This window comes from Crassostrea angulata, chromosome 6 (genome assembly GCF_025612915.1).
Source record: "Crassostrea angulata isolate pt1a10 chromosome 6, ASM2561291v2, whole genome shotgun sequence".
Lineage (NCBI taxonomy): Eukaryota > Metazoa > Mollusca > Bivalvia > Ostreida > Ostreidae > Magallana > Magallana angulata.
In genome coordinates, this window is record NC_069116.1 from 52,446,971 (window position 1) to 52,459,939 (window position 12,969).

At 33.3% G+C, this 12,969-nt stretch overlaps 1 protein-coding gene across 1 annotated transcript; it reads left to right on the plus strand.

Moving 5' to 3' along the window:
- Positions 1 to 6,260: 6,260 nt before the first annotated feature.
- On the plus strand, positions 6,261 to 11,799 carry LOC128188735 (b(0,+)-type amino acid transporter 1-like). The gene is made up of 13 exons (XM_052859971.1): positions 6,261 to 6,380; positions 6,790 to 6,969; positions 7,388 to 7,489; positions 7,656 to 7,895; positions 8,177 to 8,302; positions 8,400 to 8,499; positions 8,607 to 8,651; positions 8,942 to 9,065; positions 9,519 to 9,622; positions 9,736 to 9,832; positions 10,345 to 10,494; positions 10,749 to 10,917; positions 11,271 to 11,799. The coding sequence occupies exons 1-13, from the start codon at positions 6,359 to 6,361 to the stop codon at positions 11,336 to 11,338; spliced, it is 1,527 nt and encodes a 508-aa protein (XP_052715931.1). The 5' UTR covers positions 6,261 to 6,358; the 3' UTR covers positions 11,339 to 11,799.
- The last annotated feature ends 1,170 nt before the right edge of the window (positions 11,800 to 12,969 follow it).

A 12,969-nucleotide genomic window follows, 5' to 3' on the forward strand; every position in this document is an offset into this window, starting at 1 on the left:
CGTTAAGTCGTACATAATATCTAAATGTCTGTTGACCGGACCGTAGGTTAGCCGTTAGGTCTCTCATTCGAGTTGGAAATATATGACGTCACACCTTTATGGCGTCATAGTATACAGACAGAGCAATTGCGATTATAGAAAAATAATTGCAGTTCCTCCGTATGGACTTACAGTGAAAAAGAACAATGCATATGCAAATATATCGACATAATTTGTTAATTTCAAGTGAAAATATACATTATAAATTTCTTTATAACTTATAGGATAAACAAAACATCACTACTGGTTATATAATACTAATAACGGTTAGATCTTATGTTTCTTACAAAATGGTAACGAAGGTGGCAATCTTGAATTTGATGCTAAGCATAAAATATTTAGGCAACGAATATCTACGGAGTGGCTACAGGTTAGTTTACCGTTCAACCGCGTAGCCCTACGTAGCAGCTACGATCTTGAACGCAGCCCTGGTTTTCGAAAATATTTGCTTGTGCTTCCATAACGACCCGTTCTGGAAAGTTCTTTGCATGAAAACTAAAATCTACGAAAGACAAATAGGGCCTCATAAAAATATTTTTATCTAGTAAATACGAGAAAAGATATCGTTCACTGGCGTCGGAAGCAAATTGAAAGTGGGGGGGGGGGGGGCAAACTAATCCTCGGAAATATTGAGGAAACAAGAGGCCCAGGGTCCACATCGCTCACCTGAGCAACAATTGCCTTAATTCTGATCAAATTAGCATTACAGTATCAAAATATCTTGACAACTAAGTACAATAGATCTTTCTAAAAAAAAATTGAAAATCTGTCAATTTTTATCCATCTCTATTTTTGGTAAATACCAAGCCCTTTTTGTTGTTGTACCTGTAAGAAGATTTTTCTCTATTCCTATATACCCCCACCCCCATTTCGTGGCCTCACTTTTCTCTAGGGAATCATGGTTTCATCAAACTTAAATCTGCATAACCTGTGCTTTCACACTAAGTACTGAGTTTTGGACCGAAAACTTTCCCAGAATATTTTCAAAGATTTTCTCTATATATTCCTATGTAAAAATTCAAACCGCCATCACGGCCCCGCCCTATCACTAGGGACTGTGCTTTTGCAAACTTGAATTTACACTACCCGAGGATGCCTCTACACAAGTTTAAGCTTTTTCTGGCCAAATAGTCTTTAAAAAGAAGATTTTTAAAGATTTTCTCTATATATTCCTATGTATAAATTCATCCTCCATTGTGGCCTCCCCATGCCCCTGGACTATTATTTAAACAAACTTGAATCTATATGATCTGGGGATGCTTCCACTCAAATTTGGGCTTTCCTGGCCTAATAGTTTTGAGAAGAAGATTTTTAAAGATTTTCTCTATATATAAAAATTTATCCCCCATTGTGGCCCCGCCCTACCCCCAGGGACCATGATTTGAACAAACTTGAATCTACATTATCTGAGGATGGTTACACGCCAATTTGAGTTTTTTTGGCCAAATAGTTTTTAAAAGAATTTTTTTTAAAGATTTTCTCTATAAATTCCTGTATAAAAATTTATCCACTAATTGTGGCCCACCCTACCCCCGGGGACCATGAATTGAACAAACTTGAATCTACACTATCTGAGGATGCTTCCACTCAAATTTGAGCTTTCCTGGCCAAATAGTTTTTGAAAAGAAGATTTTTAAAGATTTTCTCTATATATTCCTTTGTAAAACTTGATCCCCCCATTGTGGCCCCACCCTACCCCCGGTTACCATGATTTGAACAAACTTGAATGTACACTATCTGAGGATGCTTCCACTCAAATTTGAGCTTTCCTGGCCTAATAGTTTATGAGAAGAATATTTGTAAAAATTTTCTCTATATATTCCTATGTAAAACAATAAGTGGGGGGGGGGGGGGGGCTGAACTCTCTATCATGCTATGTTTCTAATGGTTAGGTATAACTTTGCAAAAAAGTGGGGGGGCTAAGCCCCCCCCCCCCCCCGGTTCCGACGCCTATGTCGTTATTAAAGAATTAATAGAGAGGTTAAGCATTTGAACGTGTACGTGTACGAGTACGTGTAACATGGGGAATCCCCTAATTCAATGTATAATACGTCATAATTTCTGCGTGCCGCATAATTCTACAAATTGTACAAAACGTGTAAAATCAAAAGTACAGCGAAGTGCATAGAAGCGTTTTCTTAATTAAGGAATAAGGAATCATTCTTTGAGTATTATGAGGTAATAATTTCGGTCGGGCCGTGATCAAATCCAATAAAGCCTGATAGATTTGATCACGCCCTGACCGAAATTATCACCTAATAATATGTTTAACGGTGTGACCGTTCCCAGGCCGAACGCAGAAGGGACAATGTGTACACATCTCTCATCATTGTTAAATGCAACCTGTGGACTTGCTCAACCAAAAACTTTGGCTTTATGTTTGATTTAGCATTCCTTTGCTTTTTATTAATGATCATTAAATCAGTATACAAAATAAATTGCGCGTCTGTGTTATTTCTCATTTTGTTCCGTGTTGTTATCTGTGTTTTAATTATTTTCCTCTGTAACATCAATTTTGTTTTTAATTTTCTTGATTTTTTGTATGCTATATATGCATTGTAGACATTTGCCCTCCCCCTTTTTTAGTGTGTAAATAAGCGCGATCTCCAATATTATTTAAAGATTTTGCCACATAAGCAACTTTAAAAAAAACACCTTTAAATATTTTAACAGTTTATTTTTTCTCATTTTTGTTTTATTCATTTATTACAAAATGACGTGGCTGCACGTAGATCTGATAATAATTAGAATTTTCTCTTTTATAATTTTTTGTCACCTACCTAACGTATGCATATATGATTGGATCAATATACAGTAAAAAGCTTGGAACTTGCAGATGTATTTACTAACCAAAAACAAAAATCAAAACATAACTAATCAGCAAAAGAGTCGCCATTAACACTTTCAATTTCAATTTCAATTTCTTTATTAACCAATTAAGGGCCCTCAAGGGGCAACATGAAGACTGTACATACAACATCCAATGTACATAAAACATTCAATAAACATACATGCATGTATACAAGAGGGAAAGAGTTGGATGATTGAAAGAGCTAGGACAGACATGAACATTTAATTAGTACATGTACATGTGTGTGTGTGTGTGTGTGTGTGTGTATATATATATATATATATATATATATATATATATATATATATATATATATATATATATATATATATATATATATATATATATATATATATATATATATATATTGAAACACAATAAAATCCACAGAGGTCGGCGAGTTATAGATCAAAATTAAATAAGAAAACACGGAAAACGTTCAATATAGCTGAAGGTGTAATATCCCTCTGCTATTAATTTTGCCATAAATTTTTTTAAAAATTTCATATTGATTTTCATCAAAGTCAATATCAATCGATTCATATGAAACAAATTTTTCAAAAATTGATAAAATGTCTAATCATGATATGAAGAAAACTAGACATAGTGATTAGAAAAAACAAAATTTTACCATCGCAGCATAAAATTAAAAATCCAAAATGTATATGAAAATAATATATAGTTATATACATTTTCAATTCATATTACAAAACATGTTGAAGCGCTGCATTTTAGTTCAGAATAGCACTTTGTTGTATAGGTTTGCAACAAAAATTGCTTCAATCAACAAGAGTTATCTTTCTTTATCATAGACTATTGAAGGTTTTACATACATGTTTTACATACAGTGCAAGAAAAATTGCCACAGTTTCTTAAATTTCAGAAAAGGTTTTCTTTTTTAAATTTGGATAAGATGATAGTAAATGGATATATATATTTAAGAAATCCTAAAAATGTAAACCAGAGCATTTTGTTATGTAACACAAAAAGGGGATCAAGTGAATAATCTTCCAGTAATTGGTATATCAATACAGGGATATACTGTCTTGAATCAAATGAGCTGAGATATTAGGGTTTTTTTCAATTTGTTTTCCCATATCTGCTTCCTCAGAACAGAAAAGCTTTATTCAATTTTAAACATTTGAAATGTTATAAGTTATATTTAAACGATTTCCACTAAGTCTAGAATTTGTAATTGTCTAGGTCACATTTTTCCCAATTATAATTCATTCAGCTCTGTGAACGAGCTGTAGATAGAGAAATAAAAATATTCAATCCAAATATTCTCTGGCCTAAAACATCAAACATGTACCGTACATGTACTGAACAAGTATATAAAATTTAGTTATATTTTAAAAAAAGAATAAATCCATCGGGAGGGGGGAGGGGAGAGGGGGAGGAATAGTCATGTAGATATTGCCTCATAAATACTTTATCATTATGATACATTTCTTGTAATATTTTGTAAAAGTTTTCTTTACTTTTTTGCCCCCCTGCTTCAAAAGAGCCATGGGGTTCAGTTCTAATTTTCTTTTTCTATCTTTGAATTCAAATAAGTGTATCGCCTTCCAACATAAATTGGGACCATGCACCACCTCCCTTGTTGTTACATGCATTAATAATTGTGAGTTAACAGAAACAAAGTGATATTATTTTCTACAGAAGTTATCTCTCTTATCAATGGGACATTCCACCTTAAGCGCTTTCATTTTCAAAAATGAAAGCGCTTCAGCTATATTGAACGTTTTTCGTGTTTTCTTATATATATATATATATATATATATATATATATATATATATATATATATATATATATAAGTGACCGTTTCATTACGAGGGTCAGTCAAAAAGTACGAAGACAATGAGGCTGTCTATCATATATTTTTCGTTAAAGTCAAAACAAACATATTAATTTTTGCAACAATTCTTATTTTATTGATAAACGAAGTTTCATTTCATTTGATGAAAGCGTATTTGTGTTCCTCGATTTTAAAATCAACATGTTTTATCACCACGGCGTACGGTAACGTAGAAAACAAGACTTCAAGATGACGCTAGGACAGTTAATAGAAATATCCAATCTTTATATCACCCTGAGTCTTTTGTGTTTTTCACCATACAATTTAAATTGGGACTATTTCACCTGACATCTAATTTGTTCATATTTGTTCGAAAATCATGTTCACGTGGTTAGTTCCTCAAAGTTTTTTTTTTATTTTTACCGCATGCCTCTTTGTTTACAGTAAAGAAATCCCTGAATGTCAGATGACGTGGTTTATTTTTTGGTCAAATATTTACAGATATTCTACTATCTTTCGTACTGTTTAATGCTCAAAATACATCTATTACAGCCCCCTGCAAAATGTGTTAAAGGCAAATATGCAAATAATTTTGTACTTATTTTTTCCACAATTGAGCATTTCACAGTATTTATCGGCCTTTCCCCGAGTTGGATTTATACTGTTTATACATTTCGTTGCACCGTGACGTCCGGCGACATCAATGTTTTTAGTAAATTTTAAAGATGACTTTTGTTACTGATATCTGTTCAACAAATCTACCAGTATACATCCCGTCATTATTTGGTACATAGAATATCATTACAATATTTAACATGTCCAATTCATAAAGATATTACTTTCAACATAATATGATTTATTCTTGACAGAACAACAGTGCGCCTTGACCTCATTTTTACAGGATTAGACTCTAAAAAATTCATAGAAATAAAGGAATATATGAACTTTTTTATATCAAATTGTTTAAAACAATTGCTAAATTATGTCTTCTAAATCTAGTAATTATAATATGACGTTAAATAACATAGCTATGGCAAAAGTCTTCGTATCTTTTATTGACCCTCGTATACTATGGAGTAAACTTCATCGCAGATACAAATGCCTGTGATCAAAACACATCAATTTAAGCTTCTTCAACTCCTTGATGTTTAAGTTTATACACTAGTTGAGAAAAGTTTTAAAGGTTTTTAACCAAAAATAAGAACTACATACAGCTTTGCAATAAAGTTTAGAAATTCTTCTTTCTTTATTTTATTTCTAAGCGAAAATATATACTTTACATCTCTATGATAACTTTTTTTTTCTTTCAAAGTTTACTTTAAATTAAGGCAAAACTTAATGGTACATGTAGTTTTGCATGAAATAGAAGTAATATATTACTGCGTTTATAAAATACATGTGTACTCCACAATTGGATCAAACAGCTTTTAAATTTTTAAACAAATGCTTACATGTAGTAAAATATGAAATATACAAACTTACAAGCGGGATCGGAATTATATTAGCTATTGAGATAAGTGGTGGGGAGGGGTGGCAGAGATTTAGAAAATCCGTACGTCTGGTACAAGTCCGCTCTGATAAGAACGCTTATAAATTGACAATTTAGAAGTTTTCCGATGTAAACACCCGGTCTTATCTACCCAGTATTCGGCGACCTATAAATGTGATCATGGACAACCGGGCATTCGAAGGTAAATCTTTGGGATTTTCATTTTATGAATGTTATTCCATGTAACAGTATTGCAATGGTTTATTTTTGTATAACTAAACATGTACATGTACTTATATCAACGGTTTGTTAATATTTTTTTAACCACAGAGAAAACAAGGTGTTTATCGTTGTCTGTTTACATGAAAGTTCCATCCAATGAATTTTTTTTCAACATACCAACGCAGAATATGTTTTTGATAAACTTTTTTTCAAGAATGTGGGATTTATGATTGAAAACAGACCTTTGGTATACATTAAGAAGAAAAATAATGAATGTCTATTGTTTAGTTGCTTCGATTTAGAACACTCTGCTAAGTCTCATTTGTAAGTGTATTTGCATTTTTCACCTTAATCAAATTTACATATCAAATATTTCAAATTCACAACAGACTCGGAAAAATCTACAATAGTACCCTCTGAAAATGGTTCCCGCAAAAGATATACAACGGAAAGTACGGAGTCTCCGGACTATTCCGGTAGCGACGTCAGCATCCGGCAAGAGAAAGTTCGTATGAAGAAAACAGTGGGCCTTATTAGTGGCACTTCTCTCATAGTGGGAACGATTATAGGTATAGGACAAGCAGACGATATCTGTTGCATTTGAAGATCACAGATTATAAAACTGACGATAACAGGGGGTCGTAAAGCAGACAGAATTTAGTAGTGTCACAGTAGCGGAGGAATTCTTGCTCTATAGAATGGGGCACATAGTCTTCATCACCACATGATTTGCAAATCCCTTTTTTACCATTGATTTATGAATTTATAGGGCCATAAGTCATGCCCTTTAAACTATTTCATTGTTGCTTAAGAGGCGCTACAAATAAGTAATAAATAATTGTTCTAAAGTAATAAAAGACTTAACTAAGGCTTTACGCTATATGTGTTAAGTAATATGAAGAAAAAAACATGAAAACATTACAAGATCAAGAGTTTGTAATTGCAAAGTTTGTTATAGATCCTTGCTAGTTTTGAATTTATTTTTAGGCTCTGGGATATTCATATCCCCTAAAAGTGTTCTAGATAGAACTGGATCAGTAGGATTAAGCCTCGTTGTCTGGACTGCAAGTGGATTTCTGGCCCTTCTTGGTAAATGATAAAGAGGAATGGTTTGATATCCCGTAAATAAACAATTTAGCATCTTCTGTATTTTGAAAACAGTTTTCTCTCGTATCAACACATGCCAGGTATCATCTTAAATTATCGGCTGAGCCTCTTCTTTATTCAGAGCACTGAACGTTGTATTAACATTTAGGTTCCTTGTCGTATGCTGAATTGGGAACAGTGATACGGAAGTCTGGCGGTGAATACAGTTACATCAAGGAAGCTCTAGGCGATATCCCAGCCTTTCTGTTTGCATGGACGTCAGTGATTGTCGTTCGGACCTCCTCGATGGGCATCATTTGTCTGACGTTTGGGGAGTACATGGCCACCTTCTTCCCTTACTGCGGCTCGCCCATCATTCCTATTAAACTCGTGGCAGCCCTTGCTATCGGTATGTCCCACATTGAAACAATATTAACATGTCACTGAAGACGGTTCGACAATTTTAATAATGTGTGATCACTAGTTATAGGTTAATTAACATTATAATATCATAATTTTCAAATCTGGATTTGTTTTGGAGAATTTGTTATTTGTTAGGTGATCAGTTACATCCATAAATATATCATGCAAGGCAGAGTTCTATCTACTTGGCAAGAGGGCCCCGTCGATCTTTCTTATGTACATGTACGGGTGGTATGTCAATGTCGAGAATTCTTTCTTTCGTTGCAGTGTCCTTAGGGGTCATCAACAGTTACAGTACCACGTTAGCAGGGAGAACCCAAGTCGTCTTTACGTTTGTAAAACTCATCGCTCTCATCATCATCGTCATCGGAGGAATCGTCAAATTGATTCAAGGTACCACAGTCTGTGATGTAACGACCAATATTCTATTAAGTAAAACCTTATGATCTGAATTCAGTCATTTTTTAATTTGTTTATTCTATGCTTACAGGGAACGTATCACAGTTTCAAAATAGTTTTGAGGGTACGACGACTTCACCTTCCAACATCGCCCTGGCGTTCTACAATGCTCTCTGGGCTTACGACGGCTGGTAAACACAACAAACATTTACAAAGTCGGGTCGTGTCCTTGCTATGCTATCGTATACATTGGGCCATTTTTTTCTTTACTTTATCGTGCATTTTATTTATCTGGCAGGAATAATCTCAATTACGTAACAGAGGAACTTAAGGACCCTGCAAAGTAAGTGCTTTTCTTCTTGATCTGAACTTGAAAGATCTAGAGTTATAGAACAACAGACCAAATATCGTTTAAGGAGACTGACTGGTCAACAGGTTGTCTGAACAATAATCTCCCTACACACTTAAATACAATGATTTTCACAAATCAGTATGCACATATTAGCACCAGTAAAAACTATTTGTATTACTGTTTCAAATTATTAATCTAATACTATGCATTACAAAGTTAAATTTTTTACATATGTATCTGTTTGTATTATGACATGCTTCGACTCTAACCCATTCTTGCAGAAACCTTCCGCGCGCTAATGTTCTGGGTGTCATGATAACCACGGTCATCTACCTGTTGGTCAACATCTCCTACCTGACGGCGATGACGTCATTAGAACTCCTCAATTCGCCGGCCGTGGCCGTGGTATGTAAACATCATTGCATGTCTTTAAGATTTTTACAATGATAAAGCTGACCTTTTGACTCTGTTATATAAGATTGTTTGCGTGTCTTAAATAATTTTATAGATGCGCTGCAAAACGGACCACTGATATGACTCAGAAAATTACGGTACCATCCACTTATAAGTAATGAATGAATGAGTACTCATCCGAATGACTCTCAAGTTATTGGTCCGTCAAAATATAGGCTACTGAGACCATTCGACAATATGTAGGGGTTTTTTTGGCATAGCAAAATAAAACCGTCGTTTTTGGTATCTGAATCCTTGTTTTTGGTTTATTTAGTTAGGGTCATAATACAATTCACAGGTTAATAAGCAAGTAAACAATAATTCATCAGTCAGTCGATGACAATTTAAGATATTGTACATAACCTTTCATTTACGTGTCAGTATTGAATGTATGTCTGTTTGTAGACGTGGGGAGACCGCGTTCTGGGAGGGGCTGCTGTTCTGATGCCCCTGTCTGTGCTGTTCTCAACGTTTGGTGCTGCAAACGGAACCCTCTTTGGAGGAGGAAGGTACCTACACCATTACCGGATAGCTGGCTCTTCTTTCATAAATTTTTGTTATCCACCAACTTGAAACTCAGGGAATATGTAGTAACTGTTGCTGTTTTATCAACTTGTTGTAGGGTGGTATACGTTGCCGCGAGAGAGGGTCATCTTCCAGAAATGTTATCATACGTACAATGCAAATATTACACACCATTTCCTTCCATCATATTCACCGTGAGTCAAAATCATTATTTTGTAATCTGTCGATTTTAGATTATTAATATTACAAACATTACACACCATTTCCTTCCATCACATTCACCGTGAGTCAAAATCATGATTGTCTGTCGATTTTAGATTGCAAACAAAGAAAGAAACCCATTTTTTAAAGTACATGTATTAAAAACGATTACCATCTACAATAATCTCGCGCTGTAAGCTTGCCTAGAGGTCACAGATCCTCAGTGTAATGGAAGTACTATGGTATCATAAACATTCGTTGGCATCAGTTTTCGAGATTTTAGAAATAACAGCACTTCCAAGAATACGTTAATTCGTTGCCAGTAGTTATATCAATGAAATCAATATTAGATATTGCACTTCATGGAATATCATAATTTCGTGGTTCTACCAAACAAAAAAAATCCACGAATTTTAGCATTCAACGAAACCACGGTAATTAAAAAATGTAGAAAAACTTTTAAGGTTACAAACTAACAATTCATAGATTTGGCTCGTGATTTCAGATCGTGATTTCGTTGATTATGATCATCCCTGGAGATATTAGTTCCCTGGTGGACTTCTTCAGTTTCTCCGCGTGGCTGTTCTATGGGGTGACAGTCTCCTGTTTAATTATCTTCCGCTTCACAAAAAAGGACGTGGAAAGACCAATTAAAGTAACGTTATTTTGTCTTATTGATGATCAAAGCTAAACTAAAAAATACTTTGTAAATATATATGAAGTACACTTTGTATTAAATCTGTTTAAGATTAATTTTCCTCTAATTATCATAAAAGAAGCTGTAAACTCATTCTTATTGGATCAAGTGAATATTTTTGTGGTTTTGAGTTAACAGTATTGCTTGGACTATCCTTGACCTATGGGTGCTGCATTATCTGCCATTTTACCATAGTTTTTTGTTCTGTTTAGGTTCCTATTGTAATACCGATCCTGTTTGTGTTGATTGCTATCTACCTCGTGATTGGTCCGATCATCGAGAGCCCACAGATCGAACTTTTGTATGCGTTCTTGTTTATCATTGGAGGACTGCTGTTCTACTTTCCATTCGTCTACTTTAAGCTAAAAATCAAAGGATTCGGTAAGATTCCTTTTGATGTTACTTTGTACCAAAAGTTATATTCGGTGTATCTAAGGGGCTTTAATTGTTAACTTAAATATATATCGATATATCACGAGCATTTAATATTCATTTGATTTGTAACATCAGTGTTTCACCATCGGAACAAAAATACTAGTATACTTAATAAGAACAATTACTAGAGGGCTTTTTTTTTAATTGTGTAAAAGACGTTTCCCATTACCCTCGTTTCGATTTTTCAGATGTTGTGAAAAAAAATTTTTAAAGATCTCAAATTAAGGGTTCTTTGACAGGTTTGTTGTAGTGAAGAATACTTTTTTATAACGATTATATGAATGTTTCTTTCCTTACAGAATGGTTAACCACATCAGTGCAACTACTCTGTGAAGTTGTTCCTAGTCCTTACGAACCAGAAAGCTAGTAGAGATCACAACTCTAAAACATTGCCATACCATATTTGTTTTATTCATTTTTCTCCATGTAACCCATCTTCTTGTACCAATATTTTCAATATTTATATGTATCAATTTTCTTCGAAGCACAAAATTTTACTTATTTAAAAATATCACGTTTTATAATACATTTCTTTATATATAATTTAAAAGTAAACATTTTTTTTCTTGAAATCTTTTATTTTTTTCGATGAAACCAAAATTGTACTCAGTAATCTTTTTATAACATTCTATTCATAAGCAAGATTGTTTTCGAATCTCCAGATTTACGTCAATATAAGTCAGTTTACTTTGTATTCTTTTATTTTGCTTTGAGTAGATGCTTTTTGAACACGAGGTTACTATTGTTTCGTTGCTGTTACATGTGATTGCAATGTCTTTTAGCCTGTGATATGCTTTATTTTTTTATACAATAAATAGTTCTCGCTTTTGTTCATCTGTTTTTTATGTGCATTAAGAATTCCAATCCTTCCTACAAAATTATAATTTTACAAGGTTGGTTATTTTCATATCAAGTTGTTCTTTAGACTTTTAAGTGAAAGTATTTTTGCAAGTCGCAAGTCTATTTTGACTGGTGACAAAAGGAAGGGGCCGTCAACGTTACAGACCATCATTCATACATATTCATTAACATTTATAGATACCGTGATTTCAAATACGTGTAATGTATGTAGGCTTACATGTATTTTATTATTCTAGCTGATATTTTCATAAATTTATACTGTTTGTAACTTACAAGCATTAATAAAGAGAAGTTTATTCATAAACAATTAAGAAGTCAAGAAGAAAGTACTTCAATTCGAAATCTAATATTATTTTCAATTTATGGGCATGAAATCGAAATAAAATATTCTGCAGAAAAATGATCATTGGTTACTCTGTGTTTGGTAAGGTTTGCGGTTACAGGGAGATAACTTACACATTTTCATTGTGACGTAACACTAACTACCCTTTATTTCAGTTATGACGTCAAAATTTATATGACGTCATAATTGATTTCAGGTTTTTTTTATTTCGCGGGTTTTTTTAGTTTCAATGAAAAAATAAGAGGACACAAGCATTTTATCAATTTCCACGAAAACGAAATCCGCATCATATGGTTTTGAATAGTGTTTTAGAAACATCAGATTACACATATTCTAAGATACGTTTTTCCTGAAATCGGTGGACTTGGAAAGGTTTCAAATAAGATGTTTTCGTTTACATAATAGTAGTCCAAAATTAAGACTTTTGTTGCATTTTATTCTATTTTTAGATAGCTCATCAGAAATTAATAAAAGTGAATCATGATATCAATAGTGATATTATTTTCGAACATTTTAAGCATAAATAACCCCCATAATAGTCACATATAAAATGTACATATTTTCACGAAATTGTTTACATTTCATCAAAATGAAAATTGGAAATCATGAACTTTGACCTTTTTTAGTTATAAAACGGGACGGGCAAAATTCATTTGAATTTCATGAGGAAAAAGACTTTAGTATAGTGAACAAAATGGTATGTAACTTTGGTACAACCTCTAAAAAATGCAAGCCGCAAACCTTACCTTAAACAATAAAATGCTCTCTTTGGTGATTCAATCGGAATATGAAGG